Genomic DNA, 12,728 nt, shown 5'->3' with positions numbered 1-12,728 from the left:
CGGGGCGGCTACTGGGCGGACCCTCAGCGGGCGGGACCCAGAAACCCCGCCCAGGAAAGAGTTAGAAAAATGGGAGAGCTGTGGCAGAGGTGAGCATATTCTTTACAGGAGCTAGACCCCGGAAGAGAAAAGGTAGGAATCCGAACAAGCGTTATAATTATCTGACACCCATCCCATTTGTCACTTACGCTTGGAAAGGGCGCTGGGTGTGGGACTGCTTAAGAGAAAACTTGGTGTATCCTAGCGGGGCGGTGCTTCCCGCCTGCCCACACCGAGCGCCGCGGGTTCCTCTCACACGTGTGGCGCCTTTCGGTTGCCGCAAGCTCAGCCCACGCTTTTTCCACCTCCCACGCAGATCCTCTTTCTGGCTTTCTTCAGCAGTTCTGTCACTCGGCTAACGGATCGCCCGCCCACACAGGTCACCTTGGTCTTTGGGATCTCTCCAGGAGGTTTTCGGCTGGATTATGCTAGTCACTCCAGCCTAACCTGCAGGACCATCCCTGCGGCCCTGCAGTGGGATCCTTAGCTGAGCTGCAGCAACTAAAGAGTACTGTCTTTCTCTGCCAGACTTGCCTTTCACCGTGGCACAATAGCCAAAGAGGCCACATTTTGCCCACCAGGTTGCCAGCATTTCTTTTGAACACTAAACCTTCCCCCACTACCTGGAGTCAATATGATTCTCTCCTGCTGAACATTTGGTGAAGCTGAGGACTAGAAGGGCAAGGCCCAGCAGCAGTAATTCCGAAATCCATTCCATAATTCTCAAAATTCTAAAGCCACTTCGTTCCTATTGCTCCCCCACCTCCAGCATCCTACTGGCTCTGCTGATCTATTACACCTGGCACCTTTGTCAGGTGAACCCCTGGGAGTCAGCCAATGCCCTTATCTGCCAACATGTTTTATTATCTATTTCCTCAGGTATTTCATAACAAAAAAAATGTGCTTCCTGTACACCCCCACCCTTCCAGACCTCTGCTGAGAAAGCCCAGAGTCCTACATTGATTCCAGGAAAAGACTTTAGGCCCTAAGGACAGAGAGCCACTGAAGTGGCAAGCACAAATCCTCCCCAGTTTTGATGGAGTTGGACACAGGCTCTGGTAGGAAAAAGGCTTACATAAATACAGTAATTAAAAACGTCACATGATCAGTGCTGGGCTGGTAGGCAGGAGCTCTGCTTTGCAGTTAAATAGGAAAGTGGCTGAAGACTGCTGCCATAATCAATGCCTGCATCCAGCTGCCACAGTGTGTTCATAAAGGAGGGTTATGAGAGCTATAAAACCGGACAGATGGGGTGGGTAATTGTCCTGCAGAGCTCTGCTAAAGGAGAAATTGCACTGGCATCTCATATATTTTGCTTTCTTTCGTTCCAAACACACAAAATGGAGAAGGCAGAGCTACCCTGAGGATTCATGAAAAGGAAGGATGAGGTTTGTGTGAATGTGTGCATGTGTGCTTTCAGAGCAAAGACAGGAAGTAATTGAGAATAGGGAGATACCAGGGCCTTTAAGGAGAGAGGGACCAAATGACCTGGAGACAACTGGTTTCACAGATCAGTCCAGGGAGAAGGCAGGATGGCGGGAAGGCCAGACATTATAAGTAAGGCTGAGAGATGTGCCATGTTCTCATGTGATATTGAAAATGTGGTCACGTTTTTTAGCTATAGGCCATTCAGTGTCCTTTGGAGGAAAACCTAGATTATGATTTCTTCATTTCTCAGTTAAAAAATCCTTTATAGTCAACCTTCTTAATCTCCATCCTTTTAAATTCTGAATTCATTTTGGTGAGTTGACTTATATGGTCTTTTATTTATAATATCAACTACTTTTTTCCCTTTTTGTTTCTTATTCTTGCAAAGACAAAATTGTTAGGAATAACAAAAAAGAAAAGGGAGAATTTCTAGAAAAAAAAATGCAGCGAGATGAAAGGCAAAGGATTAGGGAAGGGCCATGAGCTCTGAGTTTGACCTCATAATCGAAAGGCTGGCTCCAAGGGACACTAGGCTTCCAAACTTTTTGCCTGCCTTTCCCTTTCTCCTTCATTTATCCTCTCCTTTCTTGCTTCCTTACTTGATGTCTTTCATCCCCGAGACTGCTCTTTTCCTCTCCTCCCTGGACAGGAATCACCAGTAGAGAAATATTTAATCATTTCTTCAATTAATCTGCCCATCAACATTTACTGACCATCTACCATTTACCAGACCCTGTTCAGGCGCTGCATATAAAGTCAGAGGAATAGGACTTCCCTGGTGGCACAGTGGTTAAGAATCTGCCTGCCAATGCAGGGGACACGGGTTTGATCCGTGGTCCAGGAAGAGCCCACATGCCGCGGAGCAACTAAGCCCGTGCGCCACAACTACAGAGCCTGTGCTCTAGAGCTCGCGAGCCACAACTACAGAAGCCCACGCGCCTAGAGCCTGTACTCTGCAACAAAAGAAGGCACTGCAGTGAGAAGCTCGCACACCACAACGAAGAGTAGCCCCCACTCGCCACAACTAGAGAAAGCCCACACACAGCAACGAAGACCCAATGCAGCCAAAATAAATAAATAAATTTATAAAAAATAAAATTAAATTAAAAAATAAAGTCAGAGGAATAGAGATTCCTGCCTGCCTAGAGCTTACAGTCTAGTGGGGAAGAAAGATAAGTAGTATAAGTATCCTTGGGCGTATGTCAGGGGCAGCTAACCTAGCCTGGGGAGTCAGGAAGAGTACTAGAGATGGCAGTATTCCCTCTGGCTGATCTTAAAGGCTTAGAGTAGAAGAGGGATCTCTCCTGTATCCCTGTACTCCTTGCTGCTGCTCTGTAAGAGCTAGCAAACTTAGAGTGGGGCCCTGCAGTAGTCCTTATTTCTTTTTTTTAAATTTTATTTATTTATTTATTTGGCTGCGCTGGGTCTTAGTTGCGGCACTCGGGATCTTCATTGTGGCGTGTGGGATCTTTAGTTGCAGCATGTGAACTCTTAGTTGCGGCATGTGGGATCTAGTTCCCTGACCAGGGATGGAACCTGGGCCGCCTGCATTGGGAGCGCAGAGTCTCAGCCACTGGACCACCAGGGAAGTCCTTACTTCTCAAACGCATAGTTAGATTGTCAAGGATATAGAGAAATTGGAACCCTCATACACTGCTGGTGGGAATGTAAAATGGTGCAACTGCTTTGGAAAACAGTCTGGCAGTTCTTCATATTATTAAACATAGAGTTACTTTATGGCTCAACAATTCCACTCCTAGGTATATACCCAAGAAAATGAAAATGTATGTCTACATAAAAACTTGTACACACATGTTTGTAGTAGCATTATTCATTAGAGCCAAAAATTTGAAACAACCCAAATGTCCTTTAACTGACAAATGGATAAACAAAATGTGGTATATCTATACAGTGGAATATTATTTGGCCATAAAAAGAAATGAAGTACTGATTCATGCTACAACCTAAATGAACCTTGAAAACATTGTGTTAAATTAAAGAAGCCAGACCACACAGTGCTTAATTCCATTCATATGAAAGTCTAGGACAGGAAAATCTATAAAGACGGAAGTAAATTAGGGGTTGCTTAGGTTGAGGGGGGGTGGTGAGATAGCTAAAGGTTATGGGGTTTCTTTTTTTTTAAATATTTATTTATTTATTTGGCTGCATTGTGTCTTAGTTGCAGCATGCGGGATCTTTGTTGCGGCACGCGGGCTTCTCTCTAGTTGTGGTGTACGGGCTCTAGAGCGCACAGGCTTAGTTGCCCCTGGCATGCGGGATCTTAGTTCCCGGACCAGGGATCAAACCTGCGTCCCCTGCATTAGAAGGTGGATTCTTAACCACTGGACCACCAGAGAAGTCCCATGGGGAATTAATTATAACTGAGGAGAGTCAAAAGGATATCGACTACTAAACTTAAATAGAAGTTGAAATTTTTCCCGTTCATATAAGGTACCTGGCGCACCTTCTATGTCTACAATCCATTGTGGAACTGAATTTTGAACACTCTTTTCATTTAAAGTCATTCCAGGAGGTGGGTCATTTTGCAAAGCCAACAGTTCTTTCTGTAGTCATTTCTGCATTGACGCCATGATGGAACCATCCCCCCAAGGCCGGTGAGGCAGAGATGCAGGGGGAGGAGCTGCTGTGTTTGCGTAAAGGCGTGGGGCCCAGCATCCCATGGGGTTTCTTTTTGAGGGGATGAAAAAGTTCTAAAATTGTGGTGATGGTTGCACATATCTGTGAGTATAATAAAAACCGTTGAATCGTGTACTTTAAATGGGTGAATTGTATGGTGTGTGAATTATATCTCAATAAAGGTGTTAAAACAACAATAAGAAGCATACCTGGGGACCTAAAAGATCTGCAATTCTGATTAAAATTGTGGGCCTCATGGTCATTGTCAATTTTAAGGTCTAGAAAGGACTTTTTATTTTGGGTCTTGTGGCCTTTCAGAGTTCCTTCCTCAGTATACAAAGAAAATTAATGCATTTGGGTGGCCAGCACAAACAGATGCAGAGGGGTAGACTGTGCATTCTCATACTTCCCCTCCCTAACTTGACTCTCTCATAATGTTTTGGTTTAAGATTTATGACGGTGTACCTACTGTGTAGAAGGTATATGGAAAGAGCTAGTCTCTTTATTTTTCCAATGGTTGAAATTAAGTTACTAATAGGCTACCCTCTATATAAACAGATAAAGCTCTTTAGAAGATAGGCAATGTGGGGACTTCCCTGGTGGTGCGTGGTTAAGAATCCACCTGCCAATGCAGGGGACGTGGGTTCGAACCCTGGTCTGGGAAGATCCCACATGCCATGGGGCAGCTAAGCCCGTGTGCCACAACAACTGAAACCTGCGCTCTAGAGCCCGCGAGCCACAACTACTGAGCCCATGTGCCACAACTACTGAAGCCTGCATGCCTAGAGCCCATGCTCTGCAACAAGGGAAGCCACTGCAATGAGAAGCCCATGCACCACAACGAAGAGTAGCCCCCGCTCGCCACAACTAGAGAAAGCCTGCCCACAGCAACAAAGACCCAACGCAGCGTAAATAAATAAGTAAATAGAAGATAGGCAATGCGATACAAAGAATAGTTGCAAAGCATCCTGGGATTCTGGGCTCCCTCTATGGCATGTAGGGAAACATCATGGTGACATCAGCTAGAGCAAGACTGATTCCCAGTCCTTCTTGATGTTGAGCAAGTTCCAAGACTTGGCTCCCTCCTCACATGCTTCCAATCACCCCTTCATTTGGTTTCTAGACTCAATTAGTTAGTCTATTTCCATACCACCCCCACCCCCACAGTGTCCAAATTGGCCCTCCAGTACTGAAACCATGTGCCGGAAATTCATTAAGCTGAACACATGGGAAATTACAGAGGAGATTTCACTTGTCACTTGGGCTCAAATATAGAAAGTAATTTTAAAAGGACAGTGGCAAGAGGCTATTTTTATCTTGCTTGTTTGTGCTGAATTTTCTTATCTTGCTGTCTCTCATTCTCTTCCTGGCTATCTCTCCTCTTCTTTGCTTCTTCTTTAAAATAAATGTTGGCCTTTTTAATCTTCATCTTAGGTTCTCTTCTCTTGCTTTATGGAGTCTTTTGTCTGCCTTTGTCATTCATTTATTCATTCATTCAACAAATATTGAATATCTACCAGGTCCTGTGCTGGGCACTAGGAGAATACAGTGGTGAATAAGACAGACATGGTCCTTACCATTATGGAGATTACAGTCTGATGAGGCAGGTGGACATCAGGTAGATTGAGTTCGGTTTTGGTCACAGGAAAGCCTTGAGGGAGTTACTGGCACCTTTCTGATGCTAAGTTTAACCTGCAGTAAATGTGCATGTGAAAACAGCCAAAATCCCAGCATGTTTGTGGGGTTAAAGAAGAAACTAAATATATCAGAAGGAATGCAAGGAAATCAAAGACCCAGGTTTCTGTGTTATGTACAAGCCCCTGGGGTAGAGAGAACATGGATTTGACAGTCAAATGTGGATCTGATTCTGACTCCACCACTTAAATATTAGTGGTTTGACTGCTGAACCTCAGTTTCCTCACCTATAAAATGAGAATTGTAATCACTACATTTTAGGTTGTTGTGATGATTAAACGAGATAGCACATATAAGGGATGGGGCAGGTGCCCAACATATGTTGCTTCCGTTCCCATTACCTCCTTATCCCACCTTTGAATCTCACAATTACAAAAAAAAAAAAAAAAAAAAAAATCCAGCCTCTCATTTGATGGGAAATGAGGTTCTTCAGTTGGTATTAACCAATCATATGCCCAGAGAAATTGGTTACTACAAATTGCACTATACATGCAATTTATGACAGATTACTCCCTTATTCTGGGGTAAAGAAAAGGCAGTAAAAAAATGAAATTATACAAAAAGACTGAAATAAGGTATAACAAAGGACTTCCTCACCATGAGGGCTGGAAATATGAGTGGATGCCTCGGAGAGCTACAGAATCTTTTTTTTCTAAGAGTACCTGTTTAGACTGGGCTAGGGAAGGTCGACCTGTAGGTAAACCTGCCAACCTCTTCATGTCCCATTTAGCCTAGGGAATCTTTTCAGGAGGAATTGCTGTTCTTCCTTTTCCAAGCCAGGCGTCCTCTGGGGAGATGAATGCTGCCAAGAAGGCTTATTGCTCACAAGGAAAGGAAAAATGGCAGCTGCCATTTCAGGCACTTAATAAGTACACTAAATTGAGAAGCTGCTGATTTGGTTTACCTGATTCCTCCCCCCTGATAAAGAAGAGATCTCTTCAATCAGACGTTCTTTGAAACTGAAAAGGAAGCCTGAGGTCCAACTGCGGAAATTGGCAGAGGCAGCACTCAAAGGGATAAGCCCGGCTCAGCAGGCGACACCAGGGTTCCTGGATTCACTCCCCCGCCCCCGCCCACAGGAAATTTCAAGTTGCCTTTGTTCTGCTGAGTTCTTTTCAAAGGGCATTATTTTAGTTGTCCTCTCCTCCTTTACCACCATTTTTCTTTCTTCTTCCTTCTTTTCCTTATTCTCGCTTTCCTTCCCTCCTCTCTCGTGCCGCCTCCATTTCATTTTCTCCACTACCCTCTCCTCCCAATCTATATCAGCTATGGGATCTCGTCGCCTACCCCACTGGGATTTCGGTTCCAAAAACTTTAGAATTCCTTCTTCTAAAGTAACAGTATTATGCTGCTAACAAAGACGCTGCTCTGTATATTTAGAGAGCAAGGTTTCCGCAAGTGTAGTCAGGTACGTTGGGGGAAGACCTTTCAGGCAGGATTTTCAGAGCCTTTCATACGCTAATGAATCGTGAGTGTCCATGGGGGAGGGGGTGCTTAGAATATTGGAACCCATTTTCCCAAACCTCTTGATCTTTTTTTTTCTCCACAGAGCATATCCTGGGACAGATGGTCTTTGGAACACATTTCAGAAACAATCATATCATGTGCTAGGTTTTTTTAAAATGCTGTAACATTCATCATCATTTGATTTTTACAACTACCCTATGATAGGACAGGGAAGTTATAATAGCCTCACTTTATAGATGAGTAAAACTGAGGCTCAGAGAGATTGCATGCCTGGCTCATAGTAACATAGCTAACCAGCAAGCAAAGCTAGGTCTTCTTGTTTATGGCCCTACTCTATCTGCACTGCCTTGTACTGTGTTTAAATATAATACATATGTGACATCATAATATGGCATGTGATATACGATATAGGATCTAAAAGACATACATACTATAAGTGGTGAATTATGACATTCATTTTTTTCCCATTCAGCTAAATATGTATTGCACATCTATTATGATGTGTTTATCACTATTCCAGGTGCTGGGGACAGAGCAGTGACCAAAATAGACAAAAACACAAATTCTTGCCTTCACGGAACTTACATTCTAGTGGGGGAGATAGAAGTTATGAGATAAATATGTAAAATATATTCCATTATATATGTTACATTTTTTATATATATATATATATGCCTTATAATCATAAGGGCTAAGAATAAAAATAGAGAAAAGGATAGGCAGATGTGGGAGTTGCAGATAAGGGGTGCAGGGGGTCAAGGAAGGCTATACTGAAAAGGCTACATTTGAATAAAGACCTGAAGGAGATAAGGGAGTGACCATGCAGAGGTTTAGGGTGCCTAGGAGGGGGCTCCAGCAGATAAAAGCAAGTTCAAAGGGCCTCAGGCAGGAGTGAGCCTAGGGTGAGGGTGAGCTATTGAGAGGGTGGGGTGGTAGGAGATGAGGTTAGAGAGATTGAGGGGTTGGGGTCCAGATGCCACCTCTTACAAGGAAATGAAGTGATATAATGCAGATGATATGCCATGATACAATATTAATAATACCATATGACAGGTCTATTATGTTGCTACATAACAAATTACCCCCAAACTTTAAGAGTTTAAAACAGCAAAAGCTTATCTCACATAGCTTCTGGGGGTTGGGAACTGGGAGCAGCTCAGCTGAGCTGGCTCAGGGTCACTCATGAGGCTGCAGTCAGGCTGTCCACTAGGGCCTCAGTCCTCTGAAGGCTTGCCTGAGGCTGGAGGATCTGCATCCAAGCTCACTCACATGGCTGCTGACAGAAGGCCTAAGTTCCCTCACATGAGCCTCTCCATAGGGCTGTTCACTACATAGCAACTGGCTTCCCCCAGAGAGAAAGTAACCAAGGCGGAGCCACAGTATCTTTTATAATCTAATCTTGGAAGTTACATACCTTTACTTCTGTTATATTGTGCTAGTCTCACAGATAAACCCTGGTACTATGTGGGAGGGGACTACAAGTATATGAATATCAGGAGATGGAGGCTGGCTACTATAACTGGTTTAAGGAAGAAAACGTCCTCAAAATAACCAATACTTCAACAAATGTGTGCCAGATATTAGCATGTGTCTCCCAAAACACTGGAGCTCACAGCCCCATGTGGGTTGAGGCCTGAACAGGGACACACAGAGAGCAGGAGCTTCAGAAACCCACTGTGGGCCTGAAGGTCTTATTTCAATTCTGCAGGAGCATGTTTCTTTCTTCAAAGCCCCACTTCCTCTAGGCCTGGGCTCATTATTTCACTCACCCAGTTAACGCAACGTAGAATAATCTTAGTTAAACCTGCAAAGAAACAAAAATGCTTTGAGGAAAGCAGTAAAACTTCAAAGGCAAGCTAGGACCTCTCTGGGCAACTTAACCTTGAGATGACACTGGACTTTTATGAAGGGCAGAGACAACACACCTACCCCTCCACACTCTCGTGGATCTTCTTGTGAAGGCTTCCTGCCTGGTCTAAAAGGAATGATGACAGGGAAGAGAGTATTTGCTCTGTCCCTGAGGCCCAGCATTGGGTCTGTTCAGAGACAAAGACATGGCCTCCTGAGACCCAGGCAGGTCTCCTGCCGACTCCTGCCAGGTTCAGCTTTGGCTATGCAGCCGGAGTCAGCCAGTTTCCTAAGTTGAGCAGCAGATGGCATCGCAGCCTCAGGAGCGAGCATCCCAGACTGCTGGCGAGAGCAGCAGCACAATTAAGAACTCAGACTCCTGCTTGGCATCTGGGAGTTCCTGGGGTGGGGGCCCCTGCCTCCCCAGCTCCCAGCTCAGGAAGTTTCTGCTCTGTGCCTGCAGATTGGGATATGGTCAGGCTGGTATCTCAGAGAGTAGAGCTTGGAGCCCCCAGTTAGGAAACAGATGATGAACATAGGGTCTTTTCTACGATCCTTTCTGAAAAAGATGAAAATCAGAGGTTGCTGTGCCCAGAGCTACTGTGTTTTTCCATCACCGCCTATCCCTTGCTTGTGAGGGTCTGCACGGAGTATATCCTGGTTGGGGGGCTGACAGGTCCCTGGCAGAAGCCTCCTGGGATGACCAGATGGGGCCAAAGACAATTTGAGGGATCAGAGGGCTCTGGAAAGCATCTGAGGAATCCTAAGGACTCAATATTGAATCTTTTTTCTCCCTAGTCACCTGAATGAGGAGCCAAGCCCCAGAGCTTTCTCCTAGCAACACAGGGAGGGTTCAGTCCCACAGGCCTTCTTTTTGTGCCTCAGTCTCCTTCTTTCTCTCTGTATTTCTGACTCCTCCTCCTCCTCCACCTCTCTGTTCCACTTTTTCTCTCCTTCCTTTTTCCTCTGTCACCTCTGTCCATTGATGTCTTTCCCTTTGTGGATCTCTTTCTTTCTCTGCTCCAGGATAGCAAGGAAAGCCAGTTACCAAACTGCCCTGGCAGAGTGCCTGTGGGCACTGGGCTGCAACACCATTGCCCGTCTTTAGAGGCTTGGACCCTCTCCACTCGGTCCACCCTCCCTCATTCCCTTCCTCCCTGCTGCTGCTGCTGCTGCTTGATGGCTGGTCCCAAGAAAACCTGTAAAAAGGGAGGTCCAGAGATCACCAAGAGAATATATCTCCTCCCTCAGAGCCTGTGCTCCTTGCTTTGTAGCTATGGAGAGGAAAGCCCTCAGGGGCTTCCCAATAAGACTGAGATCCACTCAACCTCCTGTTCACTAGTTACCCATTTATGCCACTAGAATGTGAACTTGACAGCAGGGACTGTCTATCTTGTTCACTGCTGCATCCATAGTGTCTAGTACATATTATCTATTATCTATCTAGTACATATTATCTATCTAGTACATATTACATTATCTAGTAGATAATACATATTTTTTTAAAAACAATAATGAGAGGATGGATGGAAGGATGAATGCCATGCTCTGTATTAGGTGTTGGAGTACTAACGTGAAAGGTGCCATCCCAGTCCATAAAGAGAGAGGAACACCCAGAGAAGCAGTAATCCATAATAGTAACTATGTGGATGGTGGTGGTAGAAGCTGCAGTGGGTGTCTGAGTCTGCACTGTTAAAACAGAGAAGGCTTTGTTCACTCACCACTTCAACAGTTGTTCATGGAGAACCCATTAGTACTAGACTCTGGATTATAGCAGGGGATAAAGTAGGCCCACAGTTGGGTGTGGGAGATATGAATAAATAAATGGGTAGTAACAAACAGGATAAATGCTGTCTTAGGGGAAATAATGGACTCTGGGGGCAGAAAGCAGAGGCAGCTCACCTAGTCTGGGGGGTTCTGGAAGGCTCAGTGGTGAAGTGAGTTCAGGCCGAGACCTGCTTGAAGGGTTAGTGGAAGTCAGCTAGGGAAGGAGCAGGAAAAGAGAATTCCAGGCCAAGGGAACATCGTGTAGGGTCAAGAGAGAACAGGCAAGTTTCAAGGAACTGAGAAAAAGTGTCAGGAAATCTGGCTGGAGTACTAGTATGGTGGTAGGCTCAGCTGAAAGACACGCACCTAGAGAAGCGGGTGGGAGTGGGGTGAAAGAGCCGCCACACCAGGTTAAGGATTATGGCTTTACCTTGAGGGCATGGGAAACCATTTAAAAGTTTTAAGAAAGGAGGTGATAAGATTAAGTTTACATTCTAGAAAGATCACTCTGGGTACAGTATGGGAAATGGATAGTGTAGGGCCAGAGTGGCATCCTAGAAACCAGTGAGGGAGTAGTCCAGGCAAGGAATAACAGCCTGAATGGTGATGATATCAGTGGGGATAAAGGTCATGTTTGAGTCAAGACTGGGGATAATTAGGAGTTTTCCTGGTAACAAACTTGGGGTGGAGGGGATGCTGGCATTCCTGAGAGAGAAAATGCCTGTGCAAAGATTTCAAGAACTTGTCATGTGCTGAGAAGCTTGTGTGGTTATGTATTTTTAGCTTGTGAGAGGGCATGGGGTGGGTGGTAGGAGATGAGATAGAGAGGAACTAACCTTTGCTGAAGAGCCTTGGAAGCCCAGGGTGAGGCCAGACCCCTTTTGTTAGAGTTGGGGGAAGAGGGGGGAGGTATGGCCATCCTCTCCAGATACCTGAATTATCTGGAGGCTTCCAGAGGGTCCTGGTCCATCCAGGCATCTTCAGAACAAACATATTACCCAGAAGCTGAAGGACAAGGGCAAACAGTATCCAAGGAGGTGAAGGAGGATGTGGGAACTGGAGGAAGCAAGTGGACCAAGACAAGGAGTGGGGAAAATAGAAGAAGACTGCCTGCCAAGCACAGCCAGGTAGCAAAGCTGGGTGAGATAGGCCCCATCAGAGCCTGGAACTCTCTCTTCCAGCATTATCTAGTCTCTGGATTCTTTTCCTGTTCTGTCTCCAGACCTCAAAACCTCCTATGGACATCTCTAATTTTTCCCCCAACGAAGAGATTTGGAAAAGGCCAGAGAGCATGGACCAATTAGTGTAATGCTTAAGAAATTGGGCTCTGCTTCTTCCTTGATTTGCAACTTTGGGCAAAAAATCACTTACAGGAGCCATTTTCCTCACCTATGAAGTGGGGACAATAATAACGTCTACGTCATCGGTGCTGAAAGGTTGAAATGAGGTAATGTGAACAGAAAGCTTACACAGTGAAGGTTCTCAATAAATTTTTGGTGTTATTAAGATTATGATATGAGCCAAGTGGGATGTGGGGGGCCAAGGGGGTATAGAAAGAGATAAGAAGGGATGTAAGTGAGGTGGGCCGAGTGGAAGGGAAGTGAGTTCCAACCTGTGCAGATTCTTCATTGGCTTCCATGGTCTATGAGACAAAATCCTCCACCAATGCTGGTTCCTGCCTACCTGTCCTGCCTCATCTCCATTACTCCCAACCTCATTTAACAGACTAAACATAACACACGCTACTACCTCTGATTCCCAGAACATACCAGGTTCTTCAGGTGTTTACATGAGCTATTCTTCTGGAGAGAAAATGACTTCATACCAATATACCAGGAAGCTTTCAG

At 45.2% G+C, this 12,728-nt stretch overlaps 1 protein-coding gene across 2 annotated transcripts in view; it reads left to right on the top strand.

The window, feature by feature from the left end:
- The first annotated feature begins 38 nt into the window (after nucleotides 1-38).
- SIL1 (SIL1 nucleotide exchange factor) overlaps nucleotides 39-12,728 on the top strand; it is a 314,302-nt gene continuing 301,612 nt past the window's right edge. Inside the window, exon 1 of one of the 2 annotated variants that reach the window (XM_007172237.2) lies at nucleotides 39-132. Coding sequence is in view for 1 of the 2 variants with exons in the window: in XM_057540342.1 (XP_057396325.1) it covers nucleotides 70-89 (20 nt within the window). In the remaining variant the exon portion in view is untranslated. The remainder of the gene's footprint in view (nucleotides 133-12,728) is intronic. The other variant, XM_057540342.1, reaches the window with a different exon arrangement.

The sequence above is a fragment of the Balaenoptera acutorostrata genome, chromosome 2 (assembly GCF_949987535.1).
Source record: "Balaenoptera acutorostrata chromosome 2, mBalAcu1.1, whole genome shotgun sequence".
Lineage (NCBI taxonomy): Eukaryota > Metazoa > Chordata > Mammalia > Artiodactyla > Balaenopteridae > Balaenoptera > Balaenoptera acutorostrata.
This window is presented reverse-complemented; position numbering and strand designations above follow the sequence as displayed.